This window comes from Zootoca vivipara, chromosome 13 (assembly GCF_963506605.1).
Source record: "Zootoca vivipara chromosome 13, rZooViv1.1, whole genome shotgun sequence".
Lineage (NCBI taxonomy): Eukaryota > Metazoa > Chordata > Lepidosauria > Squamata > Lacertidae > Zootoca > Zootoca vivipara.
The window spans coordinates 21,707,193-21,727,905 of NC_083288.1; the positions used below are offsets into that span (position 1 = coordinate 21,707,193).

At 46.6% G+C, this 20,713-nt stretch overlaps 1 protein-coding gene across 2 annotated transcripts in view; it reads left to right on the forward strand.

The window, feature by feature from the left end:
* Positions 1 to 20,713, forward strand: part of ARHGAP23 (Rho GTPase activating protein 23) — a 152,437-nt gene that overhangs the window by 64,328 nt on the left and 67,396 nt on the right. For both annotated transcript variants that reach the window (XM_035135511.2, XM_035135510.2), the window contains exon 2: positions 15,410 to 15,589. In XM_035135511.2, coding sequence (XP_034991402.1) covers positions 15,410 to 15,589 — 180 coding nt within the window. The remainder of the gene's footprint in view (positions 1 to 15,409; positions 15,590 to 20,713) is intronic.

The window sequence follows — 20,713 nt, forward strand, 5'->3', positions numbered from 1 at the left end:
CGAATTTTTCCGTTTCCAATGCATTCCTATGGGAAACCACTTTTTTCGACTTACAAACTTTTCGACCTACGAATGTGCATTCGGAACAGATTAAATTCGTAAGTTGAGTAAACCGCATCTAAAACAACTGTACTTGTTGCATGCCAATTTCAGTGTTTCATGGTGGTCCTGAGACTAGTGGTGCAGCAACAGGTTGACTGTTGTTAAAACCTTATGCTTTTGTACGCTACTGCCTTTGGACGCAGGTGGCGCTGTGGTTTAAACCACTGAGCCTAGGGCTTGCCGATCAGAAGGTCGGCGGTTCGAATCCCCGCGACAGGGTGAGCTCCCATTGCTTGGTCCCAGCTCCTGCCAACCTAGCAGTTCAAAAGCACGTCAAAGTGCAAGTTGATAAATAGGTACCACTACAGCGGGAAGGTAAACGGCGTTTCCGTGTGCTGCTCTGGTTCACCAGAAGCGGCTTTGTCATGCTGGCCACATGACCTGGAAGCTGTACGCCGGCTCCCTTGGCCAATAACGTGAGATGAGCGCCGCAACCCCAGAGTCAGTCACGACTGGACCTAATGGTCAGGGGTCCCTTTACCTTTACCTTTACCTTACACTACTGCCTACTTCATGACAGCCTAGTGCTGCTTCTTTTCCTGGGTCCTTCCTGAAACTGGTAAAATGAGTGACCCAGTGGCCTGGTAAATGGCACAGCTGGCCCCAAACATAGGAGAGGGAATAGGGTGTTCTATCCACATGGCGGAATGAGATGGCAGAACACACTGCGTCACTTTTGCTTTTTTGTTTTAACTTGTAGGAAGTTTTCTATATAAGGGATCATTTTTTTAAAAAATGATACAGTCTGCTGTATGATCTCAGGATTCTGCCATTTCATTCTTAGGTGTCACCCTGTATTAATATTTGAGTAACAGAGGAGAACTCCCTGATAGCTGGCAGGAAAAAGTTGATGGGGTAGAAAGCTCAGGTGTGATAGTGTGGAGATGGGGGTCAACCTGGAATGATTGGCTGCACAACTGAAAGATAACAACAACAACAACAACAACAACAACAACAACAACGATAATAATAATAATAATAATAATAATAATAATAATAATAATAATAATAATTTATTTATACCCCACCCATCTGGCTGGGTTTCCCCAGCCACTCTGGGCGGCTTCCAACAAAAAAATAAAATAAATCTACAGTATTAAACATTAAAAGCCTCCCTAAAAAGGGCTGCCTTCAGATGTCTTCTAAAAATCTGGTAATTGTTTTTCTCTTTGACATCTGATGGGAGGGTGTTCCACAGGGTGGGCGCCACTACCGAGAAGGCCCTCTGCCTGGTTCCCTGCAACTTGGCTTCTCGCAACAAGGGAACCACCAGAAGGCCCTCGGTACTGGACCTCAGTGTCCGGGCAGAACAATGGGGGTGGAGACGCTCCTTCAGGTATACTGGACCGAGGCCATTTAGGGCTTTAAAGGTCAGCACCAAGAGTTTGAATTGTGTTCAGAAACATACTGGGAGCCAATGTAGATCTTTCAATTATGTTATGTGGTCTCGGCGGCCGCTCCCAGTCACCAGTCTAGCTCCTGCATTCTGGATTAGTTGTAGTTTCCAGGTCACCTTCAAAGGTAGCCCCACGTAGAGCGCATTGCAGTAGTCCAAGCGAGAGACAACCAGAGCATGCACCACTCTGGCGAGACAGCCCAGATGGAAAACAACTGGTGTGGAGGCCCACAGATAACTTGTTTCCGGTCTTCTTCTAACATCCATGTAACTAGTAATTGTTCATAGCCTCCCTTGGAATGCTGCATCATTTTCCTCTTTCCACTGGGTTTGAGTGCCTTTGCGTATGTTGTGGTTGTATTAGCAGCAGCATTGAATATACATACCTATATATTTATTTAAGTATATGCGTTGGGGTACCTGATCCAGTTCAAGGTGTAGTGCAGTTTTTACAGTGTATGGTAGCCATCTTCCATAAAACTCAAGAGGGCAATCATAAGGAGAGTGAGAGGTTTAGAACACCGAGATGGATGTGGAACCGATTAGAGAACAATTTGTATACACCTTGAGCCAGGAGAAACGAAAATTGAGGGGAGGACCTTAAGAGCAGCTTTCAAATATTTAAAAGCAATAAAGGAGGCAGAGGACAATTACTCTCTCTTACCCCTGAGGGCAGAGGGGGGAAAAGAACAGGAATGTACAGGAAGAACAGGAAGTTAAATCTAGGTTAAACTGAACATACCCTTTTATGCAAGATGATGAGTTGGTATGGTTGCTTTTCATTCCGGGTCAGAGGTGGGGCGGTATTGCTTTGCCCCTTTGCTATAATAGTGAACCAAATACTAAAAGCTTGCAGCTGCTAGTCACCCACAAGCCTCCCTAGCTATTGGTTGACCTGCTGTGATGTCGTGCTGAGGAAACAGTTAATCCCAGTCAGTGACTTGCGTTGATGGAGAGAAGGAAAGTCATTTTAGATCTAAGGACAGGGGAGAATTGGTGATTTGGAACCCAGAGGCGATTTTGGAAAACTCAGGCCTGAACTGTTGGTTGTTCAACTTGTGCAGAGGGAAGTTGTCAAGCAAATTGCAGTTTGTGAATTGTCTCCCTTTTAGTGCTTACTGTGCATAAAATTAGCATGGGTTCTGTGTCTGGAAGCTGAAATTTGTGACTTGGCAATTTGCTTAATTTGGGTTCCATCACACATCCTTTCTGCAATTGACACTCCACACCAACAATCTCATGAGGCGGTGCTCCTATAATCTGCTGCATAAATGGGAAAATAGAGTGGGGTGGGGAGCAGTTTTGAGCAGGCATATTGAAAGAAAGTGTTAAGCAGCTCTTCCTCCTCCCCCTGGTCTTCTTCTCTCGGTTTCTGCCTCCTAAGGCTGCATCTTGACCCTAAATACTGTATGTAGCAGGCCAGATGTTGTGGCAGGATAAAGCTAGGATGATCCTGGCGCTTTAATAGGAGAATGTAGGGAGCTCTTCCTGGGTTTGAGTTCTTGCCCATTCTCATTTATCATGTGATGTTGGGTGGCCCACGGAGGGTGGACCAGCCAGCTGAGTCCAGTCTCCCAACACTGATCTACACCTACTCAACAGCCTGTAAGACCCCACTGCTGTTTCCTCTCTCCTTAAAAATAAATAAATTCCTGTTTTCCCCTTCCAAAGCAACAGCAATACAGCACCTGGATTTTAACACCCTGGGCAGCTTTGGGATTTCCTTAGGCCCGTGAGTTGCTTTCTCAGATGGCAACTGTATTCGCCTGCCACTCAGCCTGTGCTGAAGGCGAATGCCAGCAAAGCTTCCAGTGGAGGTGAGAAAGGAAGTGGCATGTTTTAAACCCACCATCCCATCTGTTTCCCTGCACTCCCTGCCCAGCCCGAAATCCCAGCCTAGTCTTACTGGCACAGCTCCTGGCGTCCTTCAGGCTGGGGCAAACCAGCTGATGTGGCACAACTGGCGACCGCCTCAGGGGCCGCTTGCTGGCAAACAGAGTTGTCTGTTGTGGTAAAATATAGCTTGTTGTAATTACCCAGGGTCCCCAAACCTGCCATTTTCTCTGTTTTTAATTGGGCTCCAGGAATGATAAACGGCAGGCCTTTTATGGTTTCTTTGGCTGCGAGGCAGCGGCTGTCGCCATTACTATCTTGTTGTCCAAGGGAAAAGAGTTCCAGGTGTCTGGCTTGCTACTCGGAGGCTGTTAATACAAGTGATGCTTAAATATATGCATATGCAATGCTTATATTTGCATCCCCTTAGTGCCTGTATTTCAAATGTAAAACCTCTTTAACTGGAACTTTCATTTGCTCCAAAAAAGCAAAAAAAAGCATAGCTCCCTCACTGCCACGCTCTCTCCCATTGTGCCAATTATCCATAAGGTGCTGGTTCTGACCTTTAAAGCCCTATGTGGCTTAGGACCCTTGTACCTACGGGACCGCCTCTCCTGGTATGCCCTGCGGAGGACCTTAAGGTCCACAAATAACAACATTTTGGAGATCCCGAGCCATAAGGTGGCTAGATTGGTCTCAGCCTTTTCAGTACTGGCCCCGACTTGGTGGAACACTCTCTCACAGGAGACCAAGGTCCTGCGGGATTTGACATCTTTCCTCAGGGCCTGCAAGACGGAGCTGTTCCGCCTGGCCTTTGGGCTGGACTCAGTCTGACCCCTATGTTTTCCTCCCTTATGGTTTTGATTTGGGCTACTTTTTAAATTTAAACTGTATTTTAACCCGTATTTTAATTCATCGTTTTTCTTTCTTTTACGTTTTATTGTAATTTTACTGGTGTCAGCTGCCCAGAGCCCGGTTTTGACTGGGGAGGGTGGGGTATAAATAAACTTTTTTATTTTATTATTATTATAAGTAGTAGTATAGCCAAATAGAAAGGTGGCCTTTGCACTCCAGTCAGTTGCTTGATACAGATGGGGATGAATCTTGAAAACCGAATCCCTTGCTCAACTGCTCCTGCCATAATATATTTGTAGAAGCAGAAATACACAACCTGATGACATCACAACACTGGGCACGTGAGTGCACATGTTACTCTGCTATAAAAGACACCTTGTGAAGAGGCACTGTTTTCTCCAAGTCCAAGCCCAGTACAGTAGCTGCTGCACAATGTTCTCTCATCTCCCCCCCCCTCTCCTTCTGCCTGCCCCTCTTTGTTTTAGGGTGCTGATCTCAGAGGACCCAGGAACAATAAAGGCTGTGTTCTGTTGTCAGAGAAAATAGTTTGCAGGGTCAGGGAGCCTGGGCAGGAAGGCAGGTTAGGGGCTGGGGAGCTGGGCCCAAGAGGCAAAGGAACGATGGATGAGGGCCCTAGAGGAAGTGCAGTTAAGGATAATAATAATAATAATAATAATAATAATAATAATAATAATAATAATAATAATTTATTATTTATACCATGCTCATACGGCTGGGTTTCCCCAGCCACTCTGGGTGGCTTCCAACAATACATTAAAATACAATAATTCATCAGATATTAAAAGCTTCCCTAAACAGGGCTGCCTTCAGATGTCTTCTAAAAGTCGGATAGTTGTTAATTTCTTTGACATCTGATGGGAGGGTGTTCCACAGGGCGGGCGCCACTACTGAGAAGGTCCTCTGCCTGGTTCCCTGTAACTTCGCTTCTCGCAGTGAGGGAACCACCAGAAGGCCCTCGGAGCTGGACCTCAGTGTCCGGGCAGAACGATGGGGGGGGGTGGAGACGCTCCTTCAGGTATACAGGACCGAGGCTGTTTAGGGCTTTAAAGGTCAGCACCAACACTTTGAATTGTGCTCGGAAAAGCAGTGTAGAGCAAGAAGCTTAGGCCTAAGGGGAGGATGAGTTGGGGGGACAAGACAGTGAGGAAGAGGACCAGAGAGGACAAGGAAATGAGGGAAAGAGGGTGAGAATGGGGTTGGGCAGAGCTAAGGAATCGTGGGCCGGGTGCTATGGCTTAGCAAAGGAGCTTGTGAGAATTGGGAGTAGGGGAAGGAGCCATGAAAGGGAGGCGATGTCAAAAGAGGTGATTGGTGGCATCATTTGGGGTGGAGGTGGGGGTGTTACACAAAGATATGAAAGTACTGGCCAGATCTTTTCCCAGCTCCTTAGTGCGATCATGTAAATAGGCAAAGGATGAATGATCAAACAGTGGGTACGTGCATGCGTGTGTACCCTGTGCCCCCCTGGGAGGTGGCAGTGCCCGTGAATATGGTGGCACCATCTGCAGTTTACTGATGGAGCAGCACACTTTTTTCCGCTCAGGTTATTACTACTAGAGCAGCTGCTTGTGTTTGGGTGGGAGGCTTTCCCTGGGGTCGGGAGGGGGTGGTGGTAGTGGATTATAGAAGCAGCGTACAGTGTGTGTGTTGGGGGGGGTGGGATAATCACACACGCTGTTCCTTTGTCTGGGGGTGTGTGTTGTCTGGTTGATTTGCCTCAGTTTTCATCTATTGGTAGAGCGCACACACACACACACACACACCCTTGTAGGCAGACTTTGGTTGGGGCAAACTGGGATAATTCACAGATGATCACAATACTCCCCCCCTTCCAGCCTATTTCCATAGTTCATTTGACTAGGAGAGAAGAAGAAATGCCCCAAGGGGGGGGGGGGTTCCCTATATCAGGTGTGTAGAAGGTAATTTAAATTATGTAGCATCTTTTAGCCCCTGAAGGCTTGTTGGATATGCCGCTTGCTTTCCCCTGCCCATTTGTGTGAATAAATGAACTGTCTCCCTCTTTAATCTCTGCCCCGTGTATGTTTCTCTCCTTATTTTGTTTTTCTCAGCCCCTCCTCCCATCAGTTGTTCTCTGCACATTTTCTTTGGCCAGCGGCAGCAGAGCAACTAAGCTTATCCCACTCCCCAGTTTACCATATTGTAGCTGACCTCCAATAACCCCTCACACATGCTGCTCCCTGCGTTTTGCCTGTTGTGGCAAGGAATATAATAATAATAATAATAATAATAATAATAATAATAATAATAATCTGCCTGTACAGCTGGATCTTTGCCCTCTCCCCCACCCCCCGTCTGCCAGAAAGGTTGTGACTTTTGAGCTCAATATTTGCTCTCCATGAGCTTGTAAAAGCCTCCACTTAAACTTGTTCCTTCGCTGCCATCTGACTCTTGCAACCTTTGCTGTTTACTACTCAGGGACCTAGGTGGCGCTGTGGGTTAAACCACAGAGTCTAGGGCTTGCCGATCAGAAGGTCGGCGGTTCAAATCCCTGCGACAGGGTGAGCTCCCGTTGCTCGGTCCCAGCTCCTGCCCACCTAGCAGGAGCACATGCAGTGCTCGAAAGCACATCAAAGTGCAAGTAGATAAATAGGGACCGCTCCGGCGGGAAGGTAAACGGTGTTTCTGTGCGCTGCTCTGGTTCGCCAGAAGCAGCTTTGTCATGCTGGCCACATGACCCGGAAGCTGTCTGCGGACAAACGCCGGCTCCCTCGGCCTATAGAGCGAGATGAGCGCCGCAACCCCAGAGTCGGACACGACTGGACCTGATGGTCAGGGGCCCCTTTACCTTTACTCATATATCAGACCCCCAATCCTCAATGCTCGTGTGTCTGGGTGTGTTGTGTTTAGGTTTCAAAAAGAAAAAAGGAAATCCTGTTGTTCTGTGTGTCTCCCTCCCCCCACAATATCTTAATAATTAAGAAATAATAATTAAGAAATGTGTGATGTGATATTGCTGATTATTATTACACGTATACCCCACGTTTCACAGTGGTGGATCTGATTCTTCCCTTCTTTATTTTATCCTCAGTACAACCCTGCGAGGTAGGTTGAGAGACTGTGAGAGGCTCAAGGCCCATGCAGTGAGCTTCATGGCTGAACAGGGATTTGAACTCTTGTCCTCCCAGGTCCTGGTCCTGCACTCTGACCACTACCCAGCACTAATTTATTTATTTATTTATTTATTTATTTATTTATTTATTTATACACACTCCACCTTTTCCCCTGATGGGGCTCAAGGCAGCTTACAGATAAAAAATAAGAACCTCTAAAAACATAGAAAAAACTATCATGAAAAAACAACCAAACGCTGATAGAATTAAAACTATATATACATATATAAAAATATATTAAACCCATACGAATAACTGCAATAAAAACCAGCACGGCACCAGCCCTTTTATTAAAAGCAGTCAGTTCCCAAAGGCCTGTTGGAACAAGGAAGTCTTCACCTGCCGGCGCAAAGACAGCAAGGAAGGATGTGATATCTTATCTGAAGAAGTGTGCATGCACACGAAAGCTCATACCAATGACAAACTTAGTTGGTCTCTAAGGTGCTGCTGGAAGGTATTTTTTTATTTTGTAGCAAGGAAGGAGACAGTCTAGCTTCTCTAGGGAGGGAGTTCCAAAGTCTGGGAGCAGCCACCAACAAGACCCTCACTAAGCTTGGCAGGAACTGAGAGAAGGGCCTCCCCCAAAGATCTCAGAACCTGGGCTGGTTTGTATGAGGGAATATGGTCTTTCAGATAGCTCGGACATAAGCCGCCATCGTGCCGTGCGTTTCCCTTCCTTGTGTCGTTGGTGGCAAGGATGAGCAAATACACAGCAGGACAACAATGTGACATCTTGGGTTGTGTTATAACAGATGTTAAGGGGAAGAAACGGGAAAAGAGGCAATCATTCCATGCTCATTATTTAGGGGAGGAGCCATAGCCTTAGGGCTGGCCACCTGGTGCCCTTAGGTAGCTGGTGTTGCCTCAGTGCCCTGGCAGGACTCACCGCTGACTCCTGCCCTGGGCCATCTCTTAGTTCTCCTGCCCCAGCCCAGTACTCTTTGAGTAGCACCTGGTAGCTGAATCTAGCTCCCATGTTGAAACCCACATGATGCCCTTGGTGTAGCGTTGCTCAGGGGGATTGTGGGGAATTAAAATGGCAGCGCTGAGCTACTTGGCACTGCTCACAGCGCTGCTGGCTGATGCCAGTTGCCCACCAACTGAGAAGGGGCCCCACCAGATTGCCCTTAGTCCAGGAGTCTCCCAAACCTAAAGCTGGCCTTGCATTGGTAGAGCACATGCTTCTCCGATGCAGAAGCTCCCGATTCAATCCTCAATATCTCTAGCTTGAAATGTAGAAGAGGTGCCACCAGTCAGAATAGACAGTCGTGTGCTAGATGGGCAAATAATCTGACATGATATAAAAGGATGTACTGTGTTTGTATGTTGGTGTAGTTCAGCCTTCGCCAACCAAGATGCCCACCATATGTTTTGGGTGTCAATCCTGTTCAGCTTTCACCAACCTGGTGCCCACCAAATGCGTTGGCCTGTAACTTGCACCAACCTGACTATCCTGGTTGGGGCTGATGTGAATTGTCACCCGGAACATCTGGAAGACCACCAGGATGGTGAATGCTGGTAGCTCCATCTTCACACTGTGCTTCAGTGTAGGACTGAGCTATAACATTGTTGTTGTTGTTTAGTCGTTTAGTCGTGTCCGACTCCTCGTGACCCCATGGACCATAGCACGCCAGGCACTCCTGTCCTGCACTGCCTCCCGCAGTTTGGTCAAACTCATGTTCGTAGCTTCGAGAACACTGTCCAACCATCTCGTCCTCTGTCGTCCCCTTCTCCTAGTGCCCTCCATCTTTCCCAACATCAAGGTCTTTTCCAAAGATTCTTCTCTTCTCATGAGGTGGCCAAAGTATTGGAGCCTCAGCTTCACGATCTGTCCTTCCAGGGAGCACTCAGGGCTGATTTCCTGAAGAATGGATAGGTTTGATCTTCTTGCAGTCCATGGGACTCTCAAGAGTCTCCTCCAGCACCATAATTCAAAAGCATCAATTCTTCGGCGATCAGCCTTCTTTATGGTCCAGCTCTCACTTCCATACATCACTACTGGGAAAACCATAGCTTTAACTATACGGACCTTTGTCGGCAAGGTGATGTCTCTGCTTTTTAAGATGCTGTCTAGGTTTGTCATTGCTTTTCTCCCAAGAAGCAGGCGTCTTTTAATTTCGTGACTGCTGTCACCATCTGCAGTGATCAAGGAGCCCAAGAAGGTGAAATCTCTCACTGCCTCCATTTCTTCCCCTTCTATTTGCCAGGAGGTGATGGGACCAGTGGCCATGATCTTGGTTTTTTTGATGTTGAGCTTCAGACCATATTTTGCGCTCTCCTCTTTCACCCTCATTAAAAGGTTCTTTAATTCCTCCTCGCTTTCTGCCATCAAGGTTGTGTCATCTGCATATCTGAGGTTGTTGATATTTCTTCCAGCAATCTTAATTCCGGCTTGGGAGCTATAACATTATGCTACCATTGGTAGCTATAACATTATGCTACCATTGGTAGCTATAACATTATGCTACCATTATGCTACCATTACTTACTTACACACACAAAGAGTGAGCATCAGTGCCCAGAGAGAAAAGAGGCGAGGGAAGGCTTGTCAATATCCCATCTCTTTGTCACATGGAAGTGTTGATCCCAGCTTTCAGAGGGGCCTGGGGCGCCTGGCACTGGTATGATACTGAGGGAGATTAGTCTGTGAATACGAGGCACCCTCATTAGCATCCTGATCCAAACAGGAGGGCACGGTGGACCGTGAAGGGCCCCAGAGGAGAGTCGGGAGCAGATAGGCTTTTGTGTCCCTGGATAAAACGGCTGGTATCTTCATTAACTCTGAGTCGCCTGCGGAGGCTGTCTGGAGGCAAGGTGGATAAAGGGGCTGAGGGGATTACGATGTCTCCCCCACCTGATCTGCCTTTCCACACTTGTTCAGAATATTCATCTTGGAGAGACACCCTGAGGGTGGTTTGAAAGCAGCTTTCATTCGGGGTGTTGATGTGGGCCGGATGGCAAGAAAGGGGGCACCACTTCAAAGCCTTTCTTTGGTGTGGCGCACCTGCATAAGCAGAAGTAGGCAGCGCTAACGTTGCATTGCAGACTTTCGATTCAGAGCAGCTTTCCGCACCCCACTTCCCTGAAACTGGGATCACATCAACCCTTTCCTTTAGTCTCTCCGTGTTGCCTTCTTCTCACACATAACCCTCCACGACCCAACAAGCTGCTAGTCCTCCATTTTAAATCCCTCTCCGCCCTGATTGTATTGCCTCCTTTGTTTTTCCTTGCACTTCGCTTCCTATTTTTTTGCGTGATCCAAATTCACAAATTTAAAATCCTTGGGGAAAGGGGAGTGTGTTCTTTGTGACAGTTGTGAATACACCTTGCATGAGACCTGGCCGGTCCGGCTCCAATGAAAGGCTGAGCCGAGTTTACGAATCCCCTACTTTTTTTGGTGCCCCCATCTTAGCTGCTGTTTTGAAGGCTGCAGGAGGACATGTGAGGCCTTTGCCTCTCTGTACAAGGGCACCTCTAACCTGAATCTGCCCGCTGTGTGTCTCTGTACCTGGTTGAGGATGTCAGTCTCGTCTCCAGCTCTGCATTGCCTTGTTTACTGAAGCTGCCCATCCGGATACACCTGCTTGAATTACAGGGGGCAGGCAGAGGGAGCCTGACCCCTTAACTTTCGCTATTGCTCCCTTAGCTACTATTTTTAGAAAGCGGTCGGGGAGGGGATGATTTGTTTGAAATTGAATGTAGTCAGGAAAACGGGGGTTTGCAGATTGAATTGTTTATTCACTTTAATTTGTGTACGGGTGCATGTGTATTCTGCTGGATACTGCAAACACTTTACAACAGCAATGTTAAGCTTTGACTTGATTGTGAAAGAAACCCAAAAAGCCACTACTGTAGAAGCAAATGTCTATGGTGGTGGCAGGAGGGAGGAGCCTCACAACGGGAGCAGGGGACCAGAGGGATTGGGTGCTGTTGAATTGAGAGAGGGAGAGAGAATCTACATTCCTCCACCTATTAGGCATGGTGTGTTATATTGCAGACGTTGCGCTGTAACTACTGCTTGTGTTATTTGGAGGAATGGTAATGGGCTGGCACCTCCCGTTAAAACATATTCAGCATATAAGGTTAGAAAAATGCTTAGCGGAGCCACAGTGCCAATCGTATCACACCAGTAATGCAGATCCTGGGGCCTTCCAGATGTTGTTGGGCTCCCCTCAGCCACACCCAGCATGGCTAGTGGTCAGGGATGATGGGGGTTGTAGTCCAGCAGCAACTGGAGGGACCACAGCTTCCCCATCCCAGCGACAGACAACATGGCACTGTGATCGGAACAAGGCGGGTTTCTCACACCCTCCAACATTCCTCAGAAAATAGGGACATTCTACTAGTGTAGAACAGAATGTCCCCTTGTTATTACGTATTATTTTGAAGGAGCATGGAGAGAGAGAGAGAGAGAGAGAGAGAGAGAGAGAGAGAGAGAGAGAGAGAGAGAGAGAGTGTCTGGGATGGACCAGGCAGATGTTGTTTAGTACAGAGGGGGGGGGGAATCTCTCTTTGCCTAGTGATACCTTCTGCTGAGTGGAGGAAAGGAGCTGGAGGGAAAGGAGAACTCTGAGATTGTTTTGCTCTGCAGAAGCAGCAGCAAGAAGCCCCTGTGGCTAAGTAATTGCTAAGTGAAATTACATAATAAGTTTGCCTGTCTGCTGCTCTGCCTTTTGGCAGCTCTTAGAAACATCCCATTAACTCTGGTTTTTACCTCCTCCTGCATTCAAGAAGGTAAATTCGTGACTTTCCCTTCAGGGACATAAACACCATGGAAGAGAGAGGAGGAAAGCCAGTGTCATTGGCAGGCTGACAAATAGCCGCTTTAGATGTTTGTGGGGGACCCTGGATTTGTCCTTCCTTCCATTTCAGCTGCATGGAGTCTCTGTTTTGCTCATGCTCATTACAAGGTTCTCCCTTTTCCCTCTTCTAGTTTTTAAACTGACATTCAATTTCCACCACCGAGGCTGTACCAATGGTCAACGTTCTGCTGCTGACACCTTCTCAACCCACAGCTAGAACATATGTTCACAGAGCAGTACAATCCTGGTAGAGCTATCGATCAGCTAACTGATCTTTCTTTTAATCACTTTATAATAAGATATTTCATTACTTGTAAACACAACTCTGTAGATTGCACAATTGTTTGAGCACAAGAGTAGAAATTAAGGGCAGATTGGTGGAAAGATGTGATATACTTTAAAAACACGATAGTAATGGGCTTTACAACTCATCTTCCCAAGAATTTCAGCTTTTGCTTTAAAGAAGAAGAAAGAAGCGGGTTTCTAGTCTTCAGGATTGTGAAGACAGGCTTGAGAGTTGTGTGTGGCAATTCCGAAAGCCAAAATTTGCATTCAACAGGATTTTCTAGGAATCAGTGCCTATGTAGTGCAGAATAAATTATGTTAAATACAAAAAAAACCCATGCAAATATGAATAATTTTATGGATTTGGTCATGGTGGAGGAACACCCAAGATTTGGTCTGTTTTCCCATTGCTGAAGGCAAGACAGCTAGCATCTGAGTAGCCAGTTAGGCATAGGTTGAGAGAATCTGTTCATTAGCTCTTGTGTAGAAGCTCTCCTTGTGGAGGCCCAAAGCAGCTTCATTGATACATGCCTATAAGTCTCCTTGTACTATGTAAACCTCTTTGAGGATTTTTTGCTTTCAAGTGGGGTGTGTCTGTCAATAATAATAATAATATTTATTATTTATACCCCGCCCATCTGGCTGAGTTTCCCCAGTCACTCTGGGCAGCTCCCAGTCGAGTGTTAAAAACAATACAGCATTAAATATGAAAAACTTCCCTAAACAGGGCTGCCTTCAGATGTCTTTAAAAATAGGATAGCTCCTTATTTCCTTGACATCTCTCTCTCTCTATATATATCAGGCACCCCCAAACTTCCACCCTCCAGATGTTTTGGACTACAATTCCCACCGTCCCTGACCACTGGTCCTGTTAGCTAGGGATCATGGGGGTGATCTATATCTAGCATCTATAGGCATGTCCAACAGGTAGATCGTGATCTACCAGTAGATCACTGGACGTCTGCGGTAGAACACTGGTAGATCATTGGCTCCCCCCCAAAGAAGCTGAACAACTGTGGCTCCCCTAAAAAACTTCAACATTTTACCTCCTCCCTGAAAAAACTCAACAACTTTGACCCGAAAACACCCCCCCCCATCATCTATCTATCCTGATGCCACTGTTGATTGTTTTAGCCCAGATGACCTTCCAGCCGCAAATGCATCGTATCATAAAGCCTTGTTGTTCATTCTCGTGTAGTTACTGCAAGCCCCAAAGCAATTGAAAGCCATCTGGTTTTGAGCTGGCCAGACGGAGGGTGCATAATTCCCTTCCAAAGTATAGAGTGTCATGTTGCAAACCTTGGGCATCCCACAGGGGTTGACAGGAGGGAGATGGAGAGCTTTTAAGATTACATGTCGGACTTGAATATTACATTCCTCTGGGTTACCAATGGAATGTAGTTATAGGGGGGAGCTCCCATGTGGACTTGCTGTGTCAACGTCTTATGTGCTGGTGGTAGGGAGGCTCTTACAGTAAGAATCGGAAAAGTGGTTAACTCGAGGAGCTATAGCTTGCAAACAGTGTGAAATCCTTCTCCTTTTGCTTGTCTCCTTGTCTCATGCTGAAACCTGTCTTAAATTGAACCATGATGGAACTCTTTTTCAAAGGACTCCCATTTTTTAAAGGGTTGTGCTGAGGTGCAGGTGTTGGAAAAAGCTCAAAATGCATTCCTTTCCTCACATACATACTCAAAGGTATTTTCTCCCTCCTTTCCCCCCTCCCATTCCACTTCCCCTTGATCAGTTAGGGCTTTGTTTCAGGGAAATGGGGGAAGGAAGACCTCAGTGCAACTTCTTCTCTTTCCTTCCAACCTTCAAGAACGAAAACTGAAATGAATTTTGGGGCCGGTGTGTGCGCGCGCGGTGGAATAATGTGAAATGGTTGCTTACACGCCACACCTTTAAAGTGCCTTTGAAGCACATTCTTTCACTCAAAGAATGAATAAAAACAGATCCCATGTTTATTTTCTGCTTTCAAGAAACTTCAATGACCCCTGACTGGTTTCACTGAAAGAAAACCCAAGTGTTCAAACCCAGTTTTCAAGCGGAGCAAATACTGTAATCAAACACGGCTTTTCTCCCTTTCCACACACTTGCAAATACTCTTCAATCTGTTCTAGCATACTGGGGAGTCTACAACAGTTTTTATCTCTGCCTCTTGCTCAGCAGTCACAGTGCCAGATGTTGGCCCCAGATGCTGTGGATCAAGCAAAGACAAGATGCTTGGCTTCTAATACTTATACCAGGCCTGGCAAATCAAGAGACTTCATATAGCTCACCAATCAGAGACTGATGTTGCTGAGAGTTCTGGAGACTGAGTGCATATTGTACCCAGTAACTCACTAGTCCCTCAGCCAAACAATCAGTTTTAAGAGAGTTGAAGCTGGTGTGAAAGAGGCACACTTGTTTCTGCTCTGCTACTGTCTCTAGTCAAATAGTTTCATTGTGATTTTTGTCAGCAGCAATGCAAAGAAACATGTATCCACCAGATGCTATATGTTGTTACTTATTTCATTTATATCCTTCCTTTGTCCAACTCGACACACTTCCATTTTCATTGGAAGAAAATCATAAAACAGTGGGGTGTGTCTATGAGAAGCTTAATTCCTCTTATCATTACATTCTCAACACTTGGGGTAAAGCTGTAGTCTGTCTCCAGCTGAGATTTCTCAGCTTGAGAGCGGTCCAGGTTTGTTGACAAAGGATGAAGTTTGCCTTCCATCAGGAAGGAGACACTGAAGCCCTCTGGGAAACTAAATGGTCTCCAGGGAATATCCAGGGCTATAGGCTTTAAAAAACTTTGACAGTCTCTTTATCCTCATCCTCTTTGGAAAGGTCCTTTCAAATACCTGTTCATGTGGTTGGTTGGTGTGTGTGAGAGAGATTGGGAGATTGGGGAGGGAGGGAGCTATTCATCCTGCTCCAAATTCCAGCTGAAACGTAATTATTTTGCTTACCTGCCTCTTTTTATTGTTCATTGACAGCCGAAGCTGGGCCAGAGAGATGGTACGCCCACAAACGCCAATGCCCCCCCTGTGGAGTCCTTCCCCTGGGTGGGGCCGAAGACAGTGGTGCTGCACAAGAATTTGCAGGGGGGTTACGGCTTCACCCTCCGGCACTTCATCGTCTACCCCCCAGAATCGGCAGTTCATTCCAACGTGAAGGTAATGTCCCTTCTGAGTTTGAAGACTGGGCAGCGTTCATTCCAGAGGTGTGTCTCATAATGATCCTGGGCATAGCCTGGAGGCACAATGCCCAGTACCCTTGCTGAAGCTAAGCTAGTCCAGGTCTGGTCACTAGCTGGATGGGAGACCGCAGGGAACTTCCATGTATGATGTTGCCTGTGTGTATATGTATTCCTTGGTGATCACTCTTAGCCAAGTAAGTCTTCCATCAATGTGGTCTTAACAGTGTGTCCATGAGTGATTGTAGAGATCAATTCTGGATCCACACATCCTTCCACAGTGGGGACAAAGGTTTCCAGGTGGGAATTGATCACGGTGAGGTTTGCCAAACGTGCCTTCCTCTTAGCTTGTTTCTCTTTTTTGTCCTGAGCTTGTGCATCTTCAAAGTCCATGGAGGCTATTCTCCAATTGGAGTGCTTGCAGGCCAGTGTTTCCCAGTTGTTTAAAAAAGATTTGCTTTCAGAGCATCTTTCATTGTCTAACGTTTTCCGAAACATCTGGGCAGCCCCAGGTATAGTTACATGAAGCGCAAGTTTGTCTGACATTTCATTAAGAACATAGACCTTACACCAAGTCAAGACCATTGCTCCATCTAGCCCAATCTTGTCTACATTGACTGGCAGCAGTTCCCCAAGGTTTCATAGAATCATAAAATTGTTGAGTTGGAAGGGACCACAATGGTCATCCAACCACCTGCAACACAGAAATGTTTTGCCCAATGTGGGGCTCAAACCCACGACCCTGAGATTTAAGAGTCTCATGCTCTACTGACTGAGCTATCCCTTCACCACAAAGAAGTGTTTCCCAGCTCTAAGTGGAGATGCTGAGAAATGAACCTGAGAACTTTTACATGCAAAAGTGCATGTTCAGCCACTGACCACTAGCCCTTCCCAACATTACTGGGTCTGTTTTAATTTTTGATGAGCCGACTGGATGTGGTGGTTTCATCCTTTGTTTTTAGACTTTGATCCTCTTTGACCCGCACAACTTTGCTGAGCTCTTTTTTGATTTATACTTTGGCTCCGTGGCTGCACATTCCACAAGTTTGCTACAAACTGCCCAAAGCAAATTCAAACAACAAATTTAACAGCTTTTTAAATTATTACCTGTCAGCCTCCAGGGGATCTTTCTTTCCTGATCCTTCTTTTTTCAGAAAATAACTTTTGTTGAGTTCTCTGTTTTCCTTTAAAAGCTATTCCATCTCATATCTAATCTCTTGCAGGTGATCTCTTAAGAGTCTGATGTGCATAAGTAAAGCTCGCCTCTACTCTCCCTGAGTGTCCAGAAGCTTTCCTTTTCTCAAACACAGAAACCTTTGGGTTTGGAATCCTACAGAATTTGCTGCCTGAGATGGGATTCTTCATTGACCCAAATCCCCCGGTTGCCCTGCCCTAAGCAGTAGATAATGCAACTAGCTGTGTGGCATTTCCCTTTTGAATCTGATGGGCCTGCCGCCCAGTTTTAAGGAGGCACCAGTATTTAAGGGGCCAGTAGCGTCCCAACATGGGGTAAATACTTGATACCCGTTACAATATCAAGGAGGCTGCTGGGCCGACCTCCATCTTTGGAAGTTGGAACTGACATCCCTTCCTCCACATGCGCATTCCCAACACACACCCCGAGTGCAGTTCCAAATTCCTGGGAGCTATTTGCTGACGTCCCATTCCATTCTGATGAAATGTCTGGCATGGAAGCACTGTCGCTGCAAGAGAGAGCCAGCTTTCCGGCCCTCGCAGACCAGAGACCTCACCCTCCCTTTTTTTCTTTTGTCATTTCAGAAAGGGAAAATGGGTTCTTTGCCAGATAAGTTCAAAGGCGCAGAAGGGTTGGCGGGAGGAGATGGGGTGGGGGTATGCATTAAACTGTTCCCGGTCTGTCCCCGCTGGATGGTGTTTTTTTTTTTTTTGCACTGTCAGCTTCATCTGTATAAAGGGTGACTGTTGTGTTTCATAGTTCGGACAAAAGGCTGCCCCCCACTCACTCTCCCTCCCAAAGTTGGCTCTGTTCACTTCCCTCTGCTGGTCCCTCCCTCCCTCTCTCTACTCCACTAGCAAGATCATGCGTTAGGGATTGTTCTTGCTACGCCACGTATCCTGAAACTTTAAGATACTCAATAAGTGGCCTGTTGGTCCTTGTCCGGGACTGTAGTAAAGTACTGCTCAGGATCAGAGCCATGCAAAGGGAGACAGTGTCTGGGATGCGGAGACAGATAGGCTTATCATCGAAGCTCCAAGTAATGGCCCAGTCTGAACAGGGACTCCATGAGAGCAGAACAGCAAAGCAGCTGGCCGCAAGGGAAGAAGGTGTTGAAGGTATCTTGGATGGATGCTAGCAAGGCTAGGCAGGTGTTGGAGCTGAAGTAAAGTGGTATAGGGAGGGTAGAGCAAAGCAAGCTATCTTAAACCATGTTGGACCATTGCTTCATCTAGCTCAGTATTGTCTGCACTGACAGGCAGCAGCTCTCTAGGGTTCCAGGCAAGTGTCTATCCTAGCCCTATCTGGAGTTGCCAGGGACTGAACTTGGGACCTTTTAGTCATAGAATTGTAGAGTTGGAAGGGACCCAGAAGGCCTCTATTCCAACCCCATGAAGTGCAGTAATTGCAGCTGAAACTCGGGTGCCTTGGTAGAATGGTAGTATGGAAAAGAAATTAAATAAATGTGCTTGATCACTGAGCTGTGGCAGCTCCAGGAGCAGCCTGGGATGGAGCTGGTAGAATGGTGAGCAGGCTGCTGTCAAAAGAGAAGGCAGAGTCCCTAGTCACATCTTTTTGGTTTGCTGTTGCTCCTTGAGCGAATGATAGAAGCCACAAAGTGCATATGTGAATTGGGACCACAACTTCTGGTTAGCCTTGGTAGTCAGACAAAATTTGTGGTCAGTACCAGCCTTGCCTCTTCCCCGGTTTTGGAGAAGGAGTGGGGTCTTCTATTTGACTTCATGACAAGCTTTGGAGATGCTGAGATGCAGCAGTACATTTCCAATGCAGAACCTGGCTGGAGACTTGATTGACCCTGGACATGCCCTGGACTTTTGAAGGCTCTTCCTGCGGTTTCCAAGTTCCACCAAAAGCTTATGTGATATGCTTGCCAGACTGAAATATTGGTCTGCCACTGGCAATCTGGCAAGTATATTTGTGGGCTCCTGATAGGGATTTATGAGAAAATTTCCAGCTTTTGTTTTCATGTCAAAAATAGTTCAAGGAATTCAAAATATTTCTTCAGAAGCATTGTGTGCAAATACTCACTTTATAAAAAAGTCATGTCTCGTTTCATCATTTTCCCTGGCCGCCACTTCTCTGGCACATTTGTTTTTCTCTTGATGGCTGTTTCTTTTTTTACTTCCTAGCTGCATCTTGCAAGTTATCCCAACCAATCAGGGATCCTGCAATGAAATGTGTGACATCCCCGTGTTACACAGCCAATCATATTTGACCTCGGAATGAGGTTAATGAGCACAAGTGAAGTCAATTGGGAACTGAAGTCAAGAATGGGCATTGCAAACGAATTGGTGGAATTTTTGCAGAGTGTTGAAAAATTGTCCAGAAAAGGAGACAGTTGAGGGTTTCTTTTTCCCAACTGCCAAAAATATTTGTGAAAAGCTGTGAATAGTTTCAGCTTAGTGCTGATCTTTTCTTCTTCACAAACCGAACGCTAACCCTTTAAATCTTTTGTTAGTGTTTTATAGAGTGCCATGAATATATATGGTGCTTAGCAAAATAGCAGGCAAAGAAACATATTCCATGGAGATTATAATGCCATATAACTCCAGAATGAGAAGACAACGTAAGGAGGGAGGGAGGGAAGCCAAAGATGATGCGAGATGAATGTAAGCAAGTGCAGTTTACGTGTACTTTGGCTTTGTTCGTTGTGTTAAAAATGCATATCTGGCACCACCATTCCACTCTTCTCCATGTGGTGGCGTAAGGAAAGCAAAGGAGCAAAAACCCCATAGGGGAATTTCAGCAGCCCACTTGGGACATCCCCATCTCCAGGGCAAGGAGAAGAAGCTTTGGCAGGGTGGGGCACCAGGTCCGGGGGTTGGGTTTCGATGTAGGTGATTCACTGGGGAGGGAGCAGGGAACCATGTGTTCCATGCCAGGCATTCTTTGGCAACTGCTGGCAGATGACTTCATTGCCTCCTTGTGCCCCAAGGGGAGTTAGGCACTGCAGGTAACCTCCTCCATGCAGAGGGAGGATGCAAATTAACCTATACAGATTTTGGGAAACTGCAATATAGCACTCTCAGAAGGCACTTTGAGCCATAATGGGAGTCATTGCCATAGTGCAAACGTATGGGCTGAAGATATGGAAGGAGGCCGAACAGGAAGCAGATTAGAGCTGGGTCAAACACCAGGAAGACAGATCAGCTGCAGTTCCTGGTGATTCAGAGCCGGGGCTGGGTGGAGACCAAGTGACAGCTGGTTTGGGTATCCGGGGGTTCTGGGACAAAGACTTGAGGCAGGGCGGGAAGTTCAAGCACAAGGCCAGGTGGGTTATTGCTCAAATGGAGGCCTGACCCTGACCTGGAAGTTTTTAGCATCGCATCAGAAAGGCCATTTGTGTCCAGTCCGGGGAGTTTGGGGTGAGGTCAGCCAGATAAGGCAGAATGAAGCCCTCTGCTGGCAAAAGCCGGCTCTGGAAGCCCCTAGCTGCTTGAGCAAAGTGTGATAGTTCAAAACATCTTCCATTCCAACTTTTGGATTGAAAGACGGCAAAAGGTGGAAGTCTCTGCTCTGAAATTTGGGGGCTCTTATTTATTTCGTTTTACCAGAGATGTCACTTTGATGTCCATATTTCACCCACAGCAGCTCATGATTTTAAAGAGTTCAGTGAAAGCTTCCCCCCCTTCTCTTTTTTTTTAAAGGATATATTATGGATAGACCAGTGGAGGCTGGTGCCCATTAGGAATGGTAGGGTGGAAGATAGGAAGAGTAACAGTAGGTGCCCTCTCTTGGCTGGAGAGACACAGACAGAACATATATGCTCCTTGGAAGCTCCGCCGAGCACTATCAGGGGGTGGGGATGGAAGTGGTTCTCTGCATGTTCCTACTGAGCCTCGAAGAGTTGTCCACCCCCCCCCCACCCCATGCTGCAAGCTAGCCCCT